We start from the raw sequence: 16,499 nt of genomic DNA on the forward strand, positions 1-16,499 counted from the left end.
GAAGCCAAGCAATTTTGTCAGTATCTAATCATAAGGATAATCTTTTTTACACTAGTAATATCTCTTTATAAACTGTTCAAAACGCTTGACACTCATAGTGTTACCGAATGATGTAGAGTGTATTAAAAGGTCCTTTATGTAACAAAGGTCTTCACCTCATGAACAAACTATGTTCTTTTTCCTCACCTCAGGATATATGACTCTGTTCCAAGGAGCTATGTGTTTAAAAGTTCAAAACTTCAAAGCTAAGACAAATTATTTGGTGAAATAAATAGTTCTTTTAAAATATTTTGGTAATAAAAGCAACCTGTAAACCATTTGAACATAATAAACAAAGTCCATTAGACTTAATTGTTATTTTGTTATTAGCTGCATTCATCCCTGTTGGAATTTATTTTTCTCTTGATGCATGTGTACTCTGCACTACTTAATTATGATGTTAGATCATATAAAATGCTGTATTGACAGCACAAGGGAAATATTTGGACAGTTGTCTGGAGTTGCCATTATTGGCTTTAATTATGATCTTCTGTCTTTTGAGTACTGAATGATCCAGAAAATTCTACATATGTGCCAAAATATTCATTAGTATTCCCTTCTCTGTCATTGTTCTTGAAAAAAAAGTTATTTCTGGCATCATGTTGCAGTTCTTATTAGTGGAGACTTAGATGCTTCACAGATTTTTGTGATCATCAGTTTGAGAACATACTTCTGGGTATAACTTATATGTACAGGTGCTTTAATAATCATCTGGCAAAAGTAAAAACACTCTTTGATCTCCTTCTGTTATATGTGAATTATGAATACCTTTTAGCCCTCCAAGTGACATAGCTGCTAGAACTATGTTTATATGCTACCTTGCTGGAGAGACAAATACAACTGAAAGCCTTTCTCCCAGGATAGAAGTGATGCTCTGAGTTTTTATGGGTAATGCACTGGGATATCACCATTTTGCAGGCCCCTAAAGCAGTAATAATGCAACCTCAAAATTTTTCTTTTTTGAAACAAATGTAGTTAGGTAATAAAAACAAGCTAGAACAATTTGGTGTTCTTTGTCTTTGCCATATTACCCTCTCTGGAGTAGCCAGATAGCACAATGAATGTAACAGCCCTGAAAGGAGATCCCATGAGTGAAAGCAGCAATTTCCTAACACAACACCACTCAGATTCTGTTTAGAAAGGTGATCTCTTTTTTGGCATACCTTCTTGGAATGGCTGGTGGGCAAGGATGACTTCATATTCCAATACATAGTTCCAAACACAAAAATAATTTTGAACTTAGGCCCTTGTCTATATGGAACTTTTAACAGTGTTTTAAGCTGCCTCTGCAGTGCTGGCCTGCCAGGCTCCATACTGTGCCCTGAAATTGTTACTTGAGGCTCCATGTAAACAGATGCAGCTGATTTTGGAGACATGTGATAGCATCTTTCACTTGTCACCTATCACACTGGACCACATGCTGCCCTTGATCTTTGCACACAACTCTTATTGAGTTTCTGGCACTTTATGTACCATCTCACCTTCTTGGGGCAGATGGTTTGGGAGCAAGTCAGAGCTTGTGACTTGTACAGGAAGATCTGGCTTGTGTGTTTGCATCTGCAGCCTAAGGGTTTATAATACTCTCATTATTGATCTTTAGGAGGATCACAGAACTGATCTCCTAGACAGAGCTTTAAAGCCTTTGTATTGCTCTGAGCTTTTGGACTAGCCTTTGAATCGGTGTAAGTTGGTATCTGATTGGTTTTACTGTTATTTGTACCTGATATTTTAATGTATGGCCTGTATTTGTGCCTAGAATGTCCATGGTGAAGAAGAGCCTTAAACACCCAGTCATGCCCTGTATGTCAACAGGCAGAGAGGACCCTAGCTGGCTTGATCTTGCCAAGGGAGGGGTGCAAAAAAGTAGAGGAGGACAGAGTGCTACTTTCACAGCTTTAGCCCCTGCAAAACCACTCGGTGAGCTATTGGTATCCAATTCTGTGATATTTTGGGAGATGGACACTGGGACAGAAGGGAAAGAAGTTGCTAGTGCCCTTGGCTTTTTCATCTACCCTTATCCCACAGCAGTAGCAGACAGCAGCACCATCATCTTGAGTTCTTTCCATGCAAAATTGTCTCACCACTTCCCCACACTCTCAGAGAATGGGTTATGGTATGTTGAGGATCTAATTAGGAAGGCAGCTCCCCTTCCTTGCAAATCTCTAAAATCAGTGGACTTAGGAAGCTGCACCCGGCCCATTCCACACATGCACCCCACATCCTTCCCACCTGAGAGGATAATCAATTGGGAACTCCAAACAGTGATTGTTATGGATGTCAGGCCCCTCCATTTTCTCTCATAAAATGAAATATTCCAATCCATTATTATTATATATGGCAAGCATCAGCTACCCTTAACACGACCTGTTTCCTTCCCTGTACTGCCTAAAATTAGTTCCATGGCCCCAAGGAGCTTTACAGAAGAGCTCTATTTGCTTCAGAAGTCCAAACTACCCTGGCTGGAAGTGGAGAGCCAACCTTAATATTCAATTTTAATATTTATATGACAGTAGTACCTACATGCCTCAATCAGTTCATGGACCCCGATGCTAGGCACTGAAGAAAGTCATATAGTAAATGTCTTTGCCCCAAAGAGTTTACTGGGGGTACATCCCTTTTCCCTCTCACCCAAAGAACAACACCTGTTCTCTTGCAAAGGGCATTCCAACATCTTCTGGCATGTAGGGTTCAGCAATATTTCTCTTTACACATAATAGACCCCCTTCTTTTCAAAAAGTAATAGAGAAGAAAAACAGATTTTTACTTTTCTTTAAATGTTTAATCCTTACTGTGGTACCATCCTATTACATTTATAGGCCTTTGCTGCTCCCTCCAGCTGCAGCAGGTGGCACTCTTGATTCTTTTAAGTTGAAGCCTATTTATTAAACTCCTAGGAGATCAAAACAGTGCCATGCCACCTAGCACCAGTTTGCTGGCTTCAGTCATGCCCAAGTAGCCCCTGGATCTTGCAGGTCTCAACTTTGGTATTTCCCTGCAGAGAAATATAGAAAGTATCCCCTTTTAAACTGTTTTTTTGGCAATAGATGTGGGAAAAAAAACACAATAAAACAGGTAGCTGGAATGTGCATACTCTAGATTATTATCCACTAAAGCAAACACAGAACCTGTCACCTGTTATAGCCTCACATTACCACTTTGGGGTTACGTAGGGTGCACAGTTATGTAACTGCAGACAGTGCCTTCCATAAATCATTGCTCCCCACAGAAGGAGAATATGGGCAATATCCTAGCCCTTCTGAAGTCAGTCTGAGTTGTTCAGTTGACTTCAGTGGCACTAGGATTTCATCCTTTATAACACCCTACTTTTTTGTTTGTTTTTTGACTACAGAAGCCAGCCTTATTTCAAGATCTTGATATAAGTAATTGTTTTTTACAGTTGCTACTTGCTGGCTTTGTAGTTGGCAGCTACCAGCTGAAATTTGCATGTAAGACAACTCATTTCTATGGGAAATGAAAGCCTGATCAGCATATAAGGGATAATATTTTAGGTATGTGCTTGAAAAATGTTATTTTCACCCATCCTCTCTGCTTTTCCACAAAATCTGGATCAGAAAGGCCAGCAGGAGTAATGGGAAAACTCTCTTGTAAATTTTACTTGCCACCTGTTTGGTACATATACATAAGTGCCAGTTTGTAAAAATCAAAACCTAAACCAAAAAACTAGCTTTATAAATCCCCACAGCTCTAGACTATAGGAGTCTTAGTTGAGAATTTTTTAGGGAAGTGGTTAACACTAAAGGACTCTCTAAAATGTGCCTATAAAAACTTGTGGATACACAAATCAACACAAGAAGATAATGCACACAATTGCAAGTTTTGTTCAAACAGCTGGGGACATCTCCACCTTTTGCAGATTCCTTGTAGAGGTAGCTCTGATAAAGGAGACACTAATTGTCATCTCCCCTTAAAATGATACCCCCTGTAAAGTCTATAAAAGCAATGGTATGCTTTAAGCGGGTGGGGTTCCACCTTCTTGGGTGGTTGAATGCACTTAATCCATGCCTGAGGAGTTGAACTTCCGAGCATTGGTAATGGGCACCATTAGATGGTGCTGTAGCTCTATTAACAAACTCCATAGGATCTCGAATTTGTTTTCTGGTCCGTGGTTTTGGGAATTTTTAAGTAACGCTAAGATGTCCTGCCCACATTGATCCGGTCGGCGTCTAAACTTTAACCTGAACTGTGGCCCAGGAAATCCTTCACCATAAGTAACCTTGTAAACTGCCATGACCATTTTTTGGAACAGGCTCCCTCAATAAATCTATTACTCTGTTGTGCAATGTTGGAACTTTGCGGTTGTTTCTCTGATTAATGATGGCAAAAAATAAACTTGCACGATCAATCCTGCCTGTGAGACATTTCAGCCCGGGTTGAATCATGTGCTTAGGAAAGGCCTTGGAGCCTTCTGAATAGCCCTGCTCCAGATTTTAAAGGGCAGGTTATGCTTTTATTATGTTTACTTGCTAGAGGCTTTTCGTCGCTGCTTTGGCTGCTAACAAACTGCCTGTGATTAATGGCTTGATAGCCCTGTTATTGCACTGGCGTAGTGCCGTGTCAAGTATTAGTTACGATCGGAGAGAACAGGGTCAGAAATGACTAATTTTGATCTTGTCTACCCTCTCCAGAGACACCATAACAGCACTGTTTTATGTAATAGTGTTTATTTTATTTCACACGTTACCCATGGAGAATAGCGGATACATTCTCTACATCTGTCACCAGTCCAGAATGCAAGATAAAAGACTCAGAGAAAGTTAAACACCAAGATTTTACATTCACGCTATGAAAAATAGAGGGAATACAATGCTTTTTAAAATGCCCTTATGCAAAAATAGATACCGTATAAAAATAACTCTTTCAAAGATGCAAAAAGGACGGGAAACAGTAACATCTTAAATATTGATATTTATCTTATTATACACACACAGCACTTTTAATTAAACCACGTACAATTGCACTTTTCCTCTCTCTATTACATTCAAGTATAAGGCAGTCCCCGCAGGGACTAGTGAGTGTCCGAATCCCTGCCGGGTGCAGACAATTGCAGAGGGTGCTTCCCCCAGCCCAGTGGCCAGGGCAGGCAGGATAAGTCCCCGTATGTCCGAGATCCAGGGTTCACACGACTTCACTTGGCAGCCCCGTGTGATGTGGCACCAGAGAGAAGAGAGCCAGCTGTGAGCTCACCCCTCGCGCGCTCCAGACCCTTCCTAGGGGCGCTGCGCCGCTGGCGGGCCCGGCCCGGCTGGTGCCGAGCGCCTCCGGGACCCGGCAGCTGCTGTAGCCCCAAGTCTGTGTGTTCAGTCCCAGGCAATGCGGGTGCGCGCCCTGCTCCGTCTCCGAGGCTGTCTGGCCCCACGGGCTCCCTGATGCTGAAGCGCCGGGGAAAGCCACCGTCCAAGGTGGCGCCAGCTCGGTGCTTGGCTGCTCAGCTGCAGCTCTTAAGTCCTGAGAGAGGGAGCGCGGAGCTGCGCCTGCAGCCGGCCGGGCTGGCCTGGGGCTGCGGCGCTCGTGCTGTCCCGGCGGCTGGAGAGCAGGGCGAGCCACGGAGACTGCGTCCGGCTAGGGGCTGGCACCGAGCGCCGCCTGCGGCCGTATCCCAGGGGGCTGATCTTGCTCACGGGGGCAGCGCCGTCCTTGTCCTTGTCCGTCAGCTGGTAGATCTGGTGGGCCAGCTGCTGGATCGTGCAGGTCCCGAACCTGCAGCCCAGCCGCATGGCCTGGAAGTGGGGGAAGCCGTTCATGCTCTGGCGGTAGCGCTTCACGCGGATGCGGGCATCCTCCGGGCTGCTGCAAGACACAGGGGAGAGGAAGAGGAGGTGAGAGAGGAGCAATGGGGCTGCGGAGCAAGGGGACCCTCCTGGAGGAGGAAGGGGGCTCCAGGGCTGGGGGAAGCCAGGGGTTATCAGTGCGTATAGGGAAAGGGGCGGCTGGCCAGTGCTTGCAGTGGCTCCAGAGGAAAGGCCATAGCCCAAAGCTTGCTGGCTGTAGGAGAAGGTGACCTCGCAGTCTGGTGGCTGATACTATTTCTGTGTATCCGGGACTCAAGTTCCCATTTATATTTGGCTTTCCACAGCAAACGTACTAGTCTCCCGCCAGCTACAATGGGGGACGCCGGAGCCAGATCCCAAGAGCTTTTACGGTCCATAGGGGTCCTCCCCCCGGCTGGGGCCAAGCAGCCCGAACAAGGGAGACTGAAAGCTTTCCACCGGCTGGCGCAAGAGCCCGCCTGCAATACGTGTGTGGCCGCGAAGTTACCTGGGATGCGAGACTCGGGGATCCTCCTTCACGTCCTGTGACCTTATGAAAGGCTGCACGTCCGCAGCTGCCACTTGCCCGCTGAACGTGCCGGGAGGTATCGCGTCGCGCTTGACGCGGCTCAGTGCCCATTTGGTCCATCTGAAAGGAGCAGCAAAGGGGGGGACGGGCCGTTAGCGCGAGCCCACAGTGGAGGAGCCAAACCAAGCACGGGCAAAGGTTCTGCCAGCGCAGCTTTCCTAAAGGGGTGTTGTAGGGCTTAGGCACCGTGCTATTCCCACAGGAGTTTACACCTTCTGACCTAGGACGGAGCGCGCCCGGACGGCTCGGACTATTAGCCATGTCTCCGAGCCATTCCTCACCCTGGGCAGAGAAGCACATTTAGATACTTACTTTCTTTTGAAGTCTGAAGCGACGTCTAGCCGTGCAGCATGCACCCCAAGGAAGGTCACGGACCCGAGATAGAGGAGAGCTACGTGAACCAGTTTCATTCTGGCTGAAATCCTGGTGGAGGAAGACGAGAAGAAATGTCATCAGGGGTATATTTAACATAGATGTTGTATTCGGTTACAGTGAACTCTACGCCTCGGGATGGTCCCCAGCCATTGGGGACTTGGTGTGTGTGCTAAACGAAGCGCTAATATTGGTTTAGCAAGTTATCGCAGAGTAAATAAGAGCCCCTCCAAAGTTTGCTTTTGTCAAACATTTTACTTGCTTACATGACTGAAAGCTAAAATTGTCAAAAAAAAATACCCCAATGGCAATGGGTGAAATTAGGATTTCATTCACTCACGCGATTAGAAAAAACTTGCTACTCCGTTTTTAAAAGCATGCAACGAATTCCCTTATTAGCCTATATGTAATTGCATTTGGTTTTAACCCTTGACAGCTCAGCTTTCTTAACTCGCATAGAAAGCTATGGTTTACATTGCAAGTTTCAACTGATACCAAGAGCCAGTGCAAACCCAGCAGCATAACTTCATGCATTTAAAATAACAAACCAGATTTGGTAACTACTCGCCCCCACCCCCAGCCAATTCCTCTTTTTAAAAGATCCGTACCTGATGATGATGATAATCCACTGAGAAAAATCTTCGTATATTACCGATTCCAAGTAGCAGTTTCCTTCGGAGTCGCTCTGCCAGAGAAACCCTTCTCCCTGTCACTGAGGTAAGCACTGGCTATCCTGCGCGCCACTTCACACTTTTATAGAGCAGCGCCGCTGGGGAGGGGGAGGAGCTTCGTATCACTGGTCTGACACTTTCTGCCCCCGACCCCCCGCCTGCCCCATGCACGTCTAGTATTAATCATACTGCTGCGATAAGCGTGGATTGGGGGCAACCAATACTAGGGCAAAAGTAAGAAGATTAGCAAAAAATGTCCCGTACAAGCTTGTTGGCGTTGTGCTATTTATCAAAGGAATTTTTAGGTGTTGGTTCTTAGTCATTGCATGCTGCAACGTTCATTACAACTTACAATATCTGCTGTATTGATGAGTCTGTTTTATACTCGGAACACTCAATACCTATTGGTCTATGGAGTATAGATACAGTATATCATATATAGTTCCCTCATAGAATATAAACACTATAGATAGGCATTTATAGATGTATTGTAGCTAGACCTGATCATACAAGTGCAGCAAGTAAAAACTTTTTAAAAAATTTATATTTGGAAAATGTGAAGTGGAATGGATAATTTTAATGAACAACAGGCTCTGTTACATAAGTAAGGAGATGAATACATCATCCAGCATTGGTATTTATTATATGTCCTAGAGCATTTCTGTCTGTTGTTGATCGTTTTAATGTAAGCTGACATTTAGATAGTGTTAAAACATTAAGTTTAGAACAAACATTTAAAGATTCAAAGGAAATTGTATTGATATGGAACTAGAGACACGGTCATCTAAATACTAAAATCTATAGACTTTTTAAAAAAATGCAAGGGAAAAAGTTTTCATGGGCCATTTTAGCCCTGATCCTGCAAACACTTAAACATATGCTTAACTTTAGTCAGGATAGTAAAGTTAAGCACGTGCGTGTTTGCCGGATCGGGGCCTTTGTCAGTATTCACCATAGCCAATAAAATATAGCTTTGTTCTACAATGCTGTGACATCTCTACTATGAACATTTCAGACGTTTGGGTTTCTTTTTCTCTCTCTTCCCCTCGGATTCTTTTTACTAGAGAACATTTTTACTCTGTACCAGAATGAACCAGATTTATCCGTTGTTGCAATGCAGATTATTTAGCCTCGCATTGACATTTTTCTAGAAGATCCCCTGGTGTTTCTTGCTGCCTTTGCCGTTGAGAAATATTGAAGGATAAAAACTGGATTCAGACTCCCGAGACATTTAATTCACAATCCTGCCAAGAGAAACATTATTTAGGAAATCAGGTGTGTATACGTGTGTGATGCTGTCTTTTTTGGTAAATTTGGCGTGTGTGTCACCCTTGGAAGGGTATGTGTATGAAGATGATAGAGACTTTCCTCTGACTCCACAGATGACTCAATCTAAGGTGATCCCTCCCTTGCCAGCAGCGTCCAGAAGCATTAACGTCTCACAGCAATCCCAGTGTACACACCTACTTTGGGATAGATTGCTAGGCTGGTGGCAATAAGGTAGGTGGTTGGGGTGTGGTGGGGCGTTGCAGGTGAATTACAGAGATGCATTCTCCGGATTAACTATTCTCCCTGAAATTGCGGCTGCTACCGTGGAGGCAGACAGGGCGGTCACTTCCAAACACACGTTATCCTTCTTCAGAAAAAGTGGGACGTTTCCACGTTGCGATTTTAATACAACTGCAGGGCTTAATCCTGCAAACATTTAGGAATCTGTGTAGCTTTACCTAGTAGTTCCATTTCCTTTCATACATACTGTGTCCCAAAACAGAGTTAAATAATGCAATAGTGACAGTTAAAGGATCAGCGGAGGGAGGGAACAGTTAAGAAGTAGATGAGGGAGAAAAGGAATTAAATGAACATATCACTAATATATAATTTAAAAAAATAATCTTTCACAGCATTTATTTTATAGACAAAATAAACAGTTGACAAATTAACATACACTCAAATGATCATTTACACAACTAAAGCTCAAGTGACTACTAACCATCTGTTTAAAACCTTCCTTAATCAGCAAAAATACATGATGAAGCTGACCCTACTTTTTCTGAGAAGGCAGAATTTAATGTAATGGGCATTGCTTTGGTTTCATATTATTATAATCCTCTGCAGTTCCAGTAAGAATACATTTCCTCAAATGTGAAACATTCCTAATTAAAATAGCTAATTAAAAATTATTGGCTAAAAGAGAAATTCCATTCTTTATACTTTTAGAAAATATAATACAGGAAGAGTCCTATATGGATTTAAGATTTGTCATAAACCAGTCACGGCTTTGTGTCACTTAACAGTGACATGCTTAAAAGTCTGTTCATTACAAACACCATTTCAGTGAGATATAAATCATTTTAACCTAACATGAGAATGAAACTTGTCACTCAATTTATCAACCTGCTGGGGTAGTTTCTGAAAAGGGCTGGGACAGGTAAAGCTGATTTTAGGTCTAACATGAAAACCTTGCTTTCTGGATTCAGATGCTTGTTGTCCTAAACACATAAACACACAGAGAGTTTAAAAATGAGCTATAAACACTGAGTTTGTACATGGGGTAATATTGCCTCTTTTATTTTGAAAATTATTTCTCAAACAGTCAAGTTATTTACACTTCAAAAAAGAGACACAGGATGTTCCTTGTATTATTCATCATATATTTTTGAGGCAACATAATTAAGTACAATGGAAAATATTTCTCCTATGAGATGTCCATTCTCCCATAGCTACTAGTTCCCATTATTTGGGAAACTCACTGGTCTGGAGGAAGGAGTGCTAGGCTAGATGTTACGAAGTATGCATTTTTAGTCTGTTACTGACTTGCTGTTGACCTTGGGCAAGTCACTTCAACCTCGCTGTATCTCAGTTTTCCCATATATAAAATTGGATTAACAGTATGTACCTTCTTTGTAGGGAGATAGTGAGGATTAGTTAGTGTTTGTACAGCACTTTGAATAGGCAAAGTGCTAAGTATTATTGCTGCCATGAGAGTTTCTCTAAAATCTCTGTGCATCAGTGGGAAAATAGATCCATATGACTTATGCAAGAAAATATTTCCTTAAAATCAGTGAGAGATTTTCTTGTGCAAGGAGTATGGAATTTGGCCCTTAAGTATGGACTGATATTAATTTGATGACATTTATATGCAATTTACTTTGTCACACTACATATTATAGTGAATCTGAAGTTGGACTAAATATATGAATGTAAGTATTCTACAATATGTAGTGTGTAAAATCTCAGCCAAAGTCAAACTGCCGAACTCTTGCTTTTAGTTTTATTGCTTTTCAGTTAATCTGGGCCAACATATTCTAAAGTGATTAGTGATATTAGGTGCCTTGATTTTTAGGTGCCCAACAAGAGATGCCTTAATGGCATCTGATTTTCAGAAAGTGGTGAGAATCCAAAAATTGAGGCACCCAAAAATCCCTGGACACTTTTGAAAATCTAGGCTCTGGGACTTGTCCATAGTCATCATTTTGAATGTTCCATCTACAAGATACGTTCACTCAATGTTCTGAGAGCTCTTTTTAATTTCCAGGCAGAACAGGACGAGTTCCTCTCCCTCTCTGGGAGGAAATATGATCTCATTGTTGAGGCATTGGACAGGGATTCAGTAAATTTAGTTTCAATTCTCCACTGTAACACAGACTTCCTCTGTGACCTCAAGCAAGAGTCTCTCTCTCTCTCTCTCTCTCTGCCCCTGTCCTCATTTGTAAGATGGGGATACAGGGATGTACAGAGGATAACTCCATAAATATTTAGGAGATGGTCAGATACTACGATGATGGTGACCGTATGGTACCCAAATAGGTAGTTTAGTTAAGAAGTGAATTAAAGTTAAGAAGTGCTTTTTCTTTTGCTTGACTGTTTTTAAGGTGTGCCACCCTGTGCCGCGATCCCACTAGATTTTACAAGCTAATCAAGATTTAGCTATGTCTGTTTGGATGGAAGAGGCAGGAAAGGTGAGGTACTGTTGATAGCAGTGCTGGTGAGACACTAGTATATTTTTTTCTCCTAATTGCATACTGAATTAATATCCCAGCAAAATCCTATGTAACATTGTCCTGCTAGAGATGCTCTCTCAAATGAAGTGCAAAAGTAGAGGGTCTGAGATTTGTTTTGATAAAATAATTCCATGGTACTTTTTGTAAAAGTAGAGATGTTAATCCTAAACTCCTGGTCAAATTCCAAATTAGATAATTACATTCTGCCTATATGAACTCCTCCTGCAGTTTCAATTGTACAGAATATTATTCAGTCCCTGTTGTAAACTGCTCTGTACTCTTGCTGGGCATGGTCAAACAGTTGCTGTGTTTCACCCTAGTGTTGACTCTATTGATTTCACCTCACGGAGGTGCTGTGTGGCTTAATTAACAAATGCATAGCTTTTTGTTATTTCAGCAATGCTTTTCATCCAAAGATCTCAAAGTAGTAAAATTATACTATTTTAAAGACTTTTTACCCCTACATTTTCAAAGCAGCTCTTTAGGTTTCAGTAATTAAAATCTATGAGAACCATGCTGCCAAAAACCTGCATGCTGCTTTAAAAATGTATCCTTTAAACTTATTCTAGCTACTCTACTGCTCAGGGGGAACCAAACTAATCTAATCAGAACCCCTACAGCTCTTCTTTTTCTCTAAGCGAATATGCAATATTTTAGATTAATCTTATGCTCTTGTCTTTTCTACTGAAGCTTACACTGCATTTTATTAAGCCTAAATCTTGCTACCTGATAATACTTTATGGGAACGTTGATTACATTAAGGGATTTGGGGAGCTGCTGCCCTCTCCTGGAAAGTAACAAGCAAAAGGATTTTAATGATCCATCCGAAGAAGTGAGGTTTTTACTCACGAAAGCTTATGCCCAAATATATCTGTTAGTCTTTAAGGTGCCACCAGACTCTTTGTTGTTTTTGTAGATACAGACTAACACGGCTACCCCCTGATATATAATTTGTGGTCCACCCCATCTATACTAGGAAAGTGTTGCTTCTAATTACACCTCTTCTGAATTTAGAGTGTAGTTATTCAGTATCTGAGATATGGACAATAATATTCCTATACAAAACATGTTTATTACTGTATTCCATATCCTAACTTATGATGAGAAATAAATCCAGCTGTAACCTAACATTAGAACTAAACACTGATTCATAACACTTACTGCTGCAGTTCTTACTATTGTGCTGTACAATATGTCTGGGATATAAATGGTGTTTTTTTATCTTATTATACTATTTTTGGCATACACTCAACCAGTTAATCGAGCAATGTCTTGTCAGACACAGTACATATCACTGATCAGCATAATCTTTGCAGTGGCTGTTAGGCCAATTAGGCTTTGGCATAAGAGCAAAAGGTGTCAGTCCTATTTACACACTATAAATAGCAACCTGAAATCTTCCACTTAACTGTAAATGCGCTCTGCAGGATCTTGAAGAATAGCATTTCGCTAGGATATCACACAAATGGGTAAGTAGAAGACCAACAATATTAAATAAAAGAGATACTGCAAGTCTGCACTTGAGTCACAACAATCGTCTTCCAGATGAGGATTTGAAAGTGACACCAGCCTGTGATTTTCCCCCTCCTTGGCTGCCAGTGCCAAAGCTGTACTCCACATGGAGCCTAAATGTGGGAAGCAAAGTTGGAAAACCTGTTAATAAATATGTATGGAAAAAGATATTCAGGCACATCCAGGTTTCAACTAATATGGTTACCATATCTCATCACAGTATTTTAATAGCAATTTGGGCCAGAGGCAGCCTGCCTCTCTCTCTCTCTCTCTCTCTCTCTCTCTCACACACACACCTTCTGCCCCAGATTTTCCTGTTGACATTATTGTCAGAGGCAACTCAGTGCAAGCATAGTAAGAGTGATAGAGTTACTACAAATAATTAAGGGACTTGGTGAATGCTGTGCCATGATAACTGCACTCCGTTTAGGAAACCCTGCTTCCCTCTGCACCGTAGCATGTTCCTAACAGCCAAAAGAAAAAGTAAACAGGAAACTTCCTGGAAATTCCTGGCCACTGAAATTCCATTCTTAAGAACAAACTGAGGGAGGTTATTTTAGATACCCTGATCGTTCATATTAAGGCATTTATTTTGCGTGCACTGAACTATAAATGCATCAGCAAAATATTATACAAAACAAGAGGATGATGCGCTTTACTGCAAATTTTGCAACAGAAAAGGTCCCATGTTTAGGCGCTTAATGAAGTCAGGAAAGGTATTTTAGAAAGACCTTAGTTACCGGCTGTTTTTTTTTTTTTTTTTTTGGGTAGTTTTCATGCGTTAAACTCAAAGTGCGTTAATAAACTATAAATAAAAGGAATGAACGATGTACATCTTGCTGCAACCTTTACAAGAGAAAATGATCTTTGGGTGGGTATTTTAGAGAAATACATTATTATTTTTTTGCATGCACTAAAATGCATGGGTAAACTACCTTACTGCAACCTTTGTAATAGGGAGGGCTCAAATTCAAGCGCAGAATGAGAACAGGCATGTTTATTTTGGGAGAGATCTTTACATATTTCTTTGTTTGCCCATGCGGTGTGCATTCGCGAAATGCAAATAAAGCAGGAGGACGCTGCACCCCTCCACTGCCTCTACACCTAAAAGGGAGCCCGTCCCGAATTCAATCGCGTGCTGGGCAAGGCTAGCCTGCGCGAGGCGGACAATAGCCCAACAGCATCTCCTCGCGCCGCCGCTCCGCGTGCTATTTGTAAACCCCGCAGCCCACGCCCAGCCCCGGCGGGGTCACAGTACAGCCGCCGAGGGGGCGCGCAGGCGCAGAGTGCGCTTGGGTGTCCAACATGGCTGAGGTGCTGCTGTTGCTGCTTCTCTTGCTGGAGCAGAGGGCAGGATGCTGAGTTCCCCAGCAGCCAGCAGCAGCCTCAGTAGTGGCAGGGGCGGTGGGGGCTGAGGCAGGCTCTTCTCAGCCATGGCTAGGTTGGCTGACTATTTCATTGTGGTGGGCTATGACCATGAGAAGACAGGTAGGTGTGGCTGTTTGTAATGCTGCTGTGTGGTGTCTGGCCGCCCTCCCCCAGCCCCGTGGTGTCACGCAGGCCCCCACAAGGAGGAGGTGGAGGCTGTGTGGCCGTTGTGTGCCAGAGGCTGCTGCGGGGAGTGGGGAGCCCTTCTCCTCAGGACTGGAGGGGTTGGCAGGGGGGATGGGGTAACTGCCTCTCCCCAGGTTGAGCAGGTTGGTGGGGGAGTCAGGGGGTTGCTTTCACGAAGGGGACTAGTTTAGCAGGGGGTTAATTTCCTCCCCAGGACGGTGGATAGGTTGGAAGGGGATTCCCTTCCTGCGATGAAGGCGGGCAGGTTTGCTTCAGGACCTTCCCAGAGCACGGGCATGTGTGGAGTGGCTTTCAAAATCTGCCAATGAAAATAGAAACACACTAGTAAAGCCCCCCCCCTTGTCCCTCCCAGCACTAAAGCTCCTGTCACATCCTGAGCGAGTTATGAATGATGCAGTGGGCGGGGGTTGGGATGGTCATTTTCAGCAGAAGAGGTGACATTCTGATCCTGCCACTTATTGGTAATTTCACTTGGATGCAGGCTGTTGTGCTTTCCAGGAGCCATTTTGATCATTTGAAGGAGTGCAATTGTGAAAAAAGAATGAGAGATTTTAAATGCCTCATAATTTACATCATAAAAATTATTCATTGTAAGAGCCTTTAAAGGTTAGCTTAACAAGAATCCCCAGGGGGGACTCTTGTTTGTTATTTTGTGAGGTGTTTTCTCTGTAAGGAATAATATTTTTTGTTATTCCTTTCTCCTACCTCTTTGTGTATGTAGTTTTTCAAAATATTTTGTTTAGCAGAATAGTAAATTTAATGCTAAAAGAAAGATTAAGTAGGCTCTTCCTGGAAACCAGTTGGGGTTATTGTCCTTTTGTTTGGAGACAATTGTTAATCACAGCCTCACTGAGATGCCATTGATGATTTAATATAGGTAGCAATATGGCATTTTGTAGGTTCTGTAAGGTTGCCTGTGTTATGGAATTGATACAGCAAAAATGTTTTTGCTCCTCTGCTCAGATGAGAGGGGGAGACATTATTTATGTTCTGTGTGCAACCTTAGAGACAAAGAAAAATTGAAATATTTGTTTTTCTCTAATATTTGTTAATGATGACATGACATCACTTGATTATGGATATTGCTGAAGAAACTTTCAACCCTCATACTGCTGTATTTTAATTTTCAGTTGAGTTGTTGACTGGTACAAATACACACAGACTTGCTTTTCATTGGATATTTTAGGGTGAGCGTTTAATCAGCTATTGTCATTAAGCAGGATTTTAAATAATTAAATGCTTTTTATAAATGCCTGAGGCTACATGTAACAAACCATATTTAAATCTTGTACTTGAATCTGTATTCATGGACTCTCTGAAGGTAATGGTTACTCCATAGTTTCCTTTATGTATTGTCAAAATATACATAATAAAGGGTTAGTTTGCCATCTTTCTTTTTCTTTAACAGAAAAATAAAATCTATTAAATCTAAGTATTGTATTTAGAAGGTTTGCATGGCTTGGATAAAAATCTGTCCATAAAAGATTTGGTGTCCCTTCTAGAATTCACACATCATTTTGTCTTATGCATTGCAACATGTACAGGTCTGTCGCATCTTACGCGCATTTAACATGCACAATTTCAACGTTACGCGGTCGCCAAAAACAAAAAAAAAAGAGAGGAAAAATAACAATTTTAATACTATACATGTAGTGTGGACGATTTCGCCCGCCATTGAACTCAGTGTAATTTTGGCTATACGCGGTTTTCGCTTTACGCGCTAACCGCGGAACGGAACCCCCGCATAAGATGAGACAGACCTGTATTGTCTTTTCTAATTCCAATGGTGAAATTATAGGACTTGTGAAGCACTGTGAAGTGGGAGTAGAGTGTAAGAAGCCAAGGGCCATTAAGGGGAAGATACAAATATGTAGATCGCTTTTTTAAGAGTGTGCAGTCAGCTTTGACATCTTCACTATATGAAGTAAATTGACAGATCAGAATTGGACAAATGTCTGTATTTGAAAGACCC

At 42.2% G+C, this 16,499-nt stretch overlaps 1 protein-coding gene and 1 long non-coding RNA gene across 2 annotated transcripts; one reads left to right on the forward strand and one right to left on the reverse strand.

The window, feature by feature from the left end:
• Nucleotides 1-4,704: 4,704 nt before the first annotated feature.
• Nucleotides 4,705-7,488, reverse strand: ADM (adrenomedullin). The gene is made up of 4 exons (XM_034770034.1): nucleotides 7,377-7,488; nucleotides 6,709-6,819; nucleotides 6,316-6,456; nucleotides 4,705-5,847 (listed from the first exon to the last, which is right to left on the reverse strand). Exons 2-4 carry the CDS (start codon nucleotides 6,804-6,806, stop codon nucleotides 5,499-5,501), a joined length of 588 nt encoding a protein of 195 aa, XP_034625925.1. The 5' UTR covers nucleotides 6,807-6,819; nucleotides 7,377-7,488; the 3' UTR covers nucleotides 4,705-5,498.
• Nucleotides 7,489-8,519: 1,031 nt separating this feature from the next.
• On the forward strand, nucleotides 8,520-11,399 carry LOC117876129. Its single transcript, XR_004645428.1, has 3 exons — nucleotides 8,520-8,714; nucleotides 8,822-8,939; nucleotides 11,312-11,399. It is a non-coding gene; the product is annotated as an uncharacterized LOC117876129 (long non-coding RNA).
• Nucleotides 11,400-16,499: the final 5,100 nt, after the last annotated feature.

This window comes from Trachemys scripta, chromosome 4 (assembly GCF_013100865.1).
Source record: "Trachemys scripta elegans isolate TJP31775 chromosome 4, CAS_Tse_1.0, whole genome shotgun sequence".
NCBI classification, from domain to species: Eukaryota; Metazoa; Chordata; order Testudines; family Emydidae; genus Trachemys; species Trachemys scripta.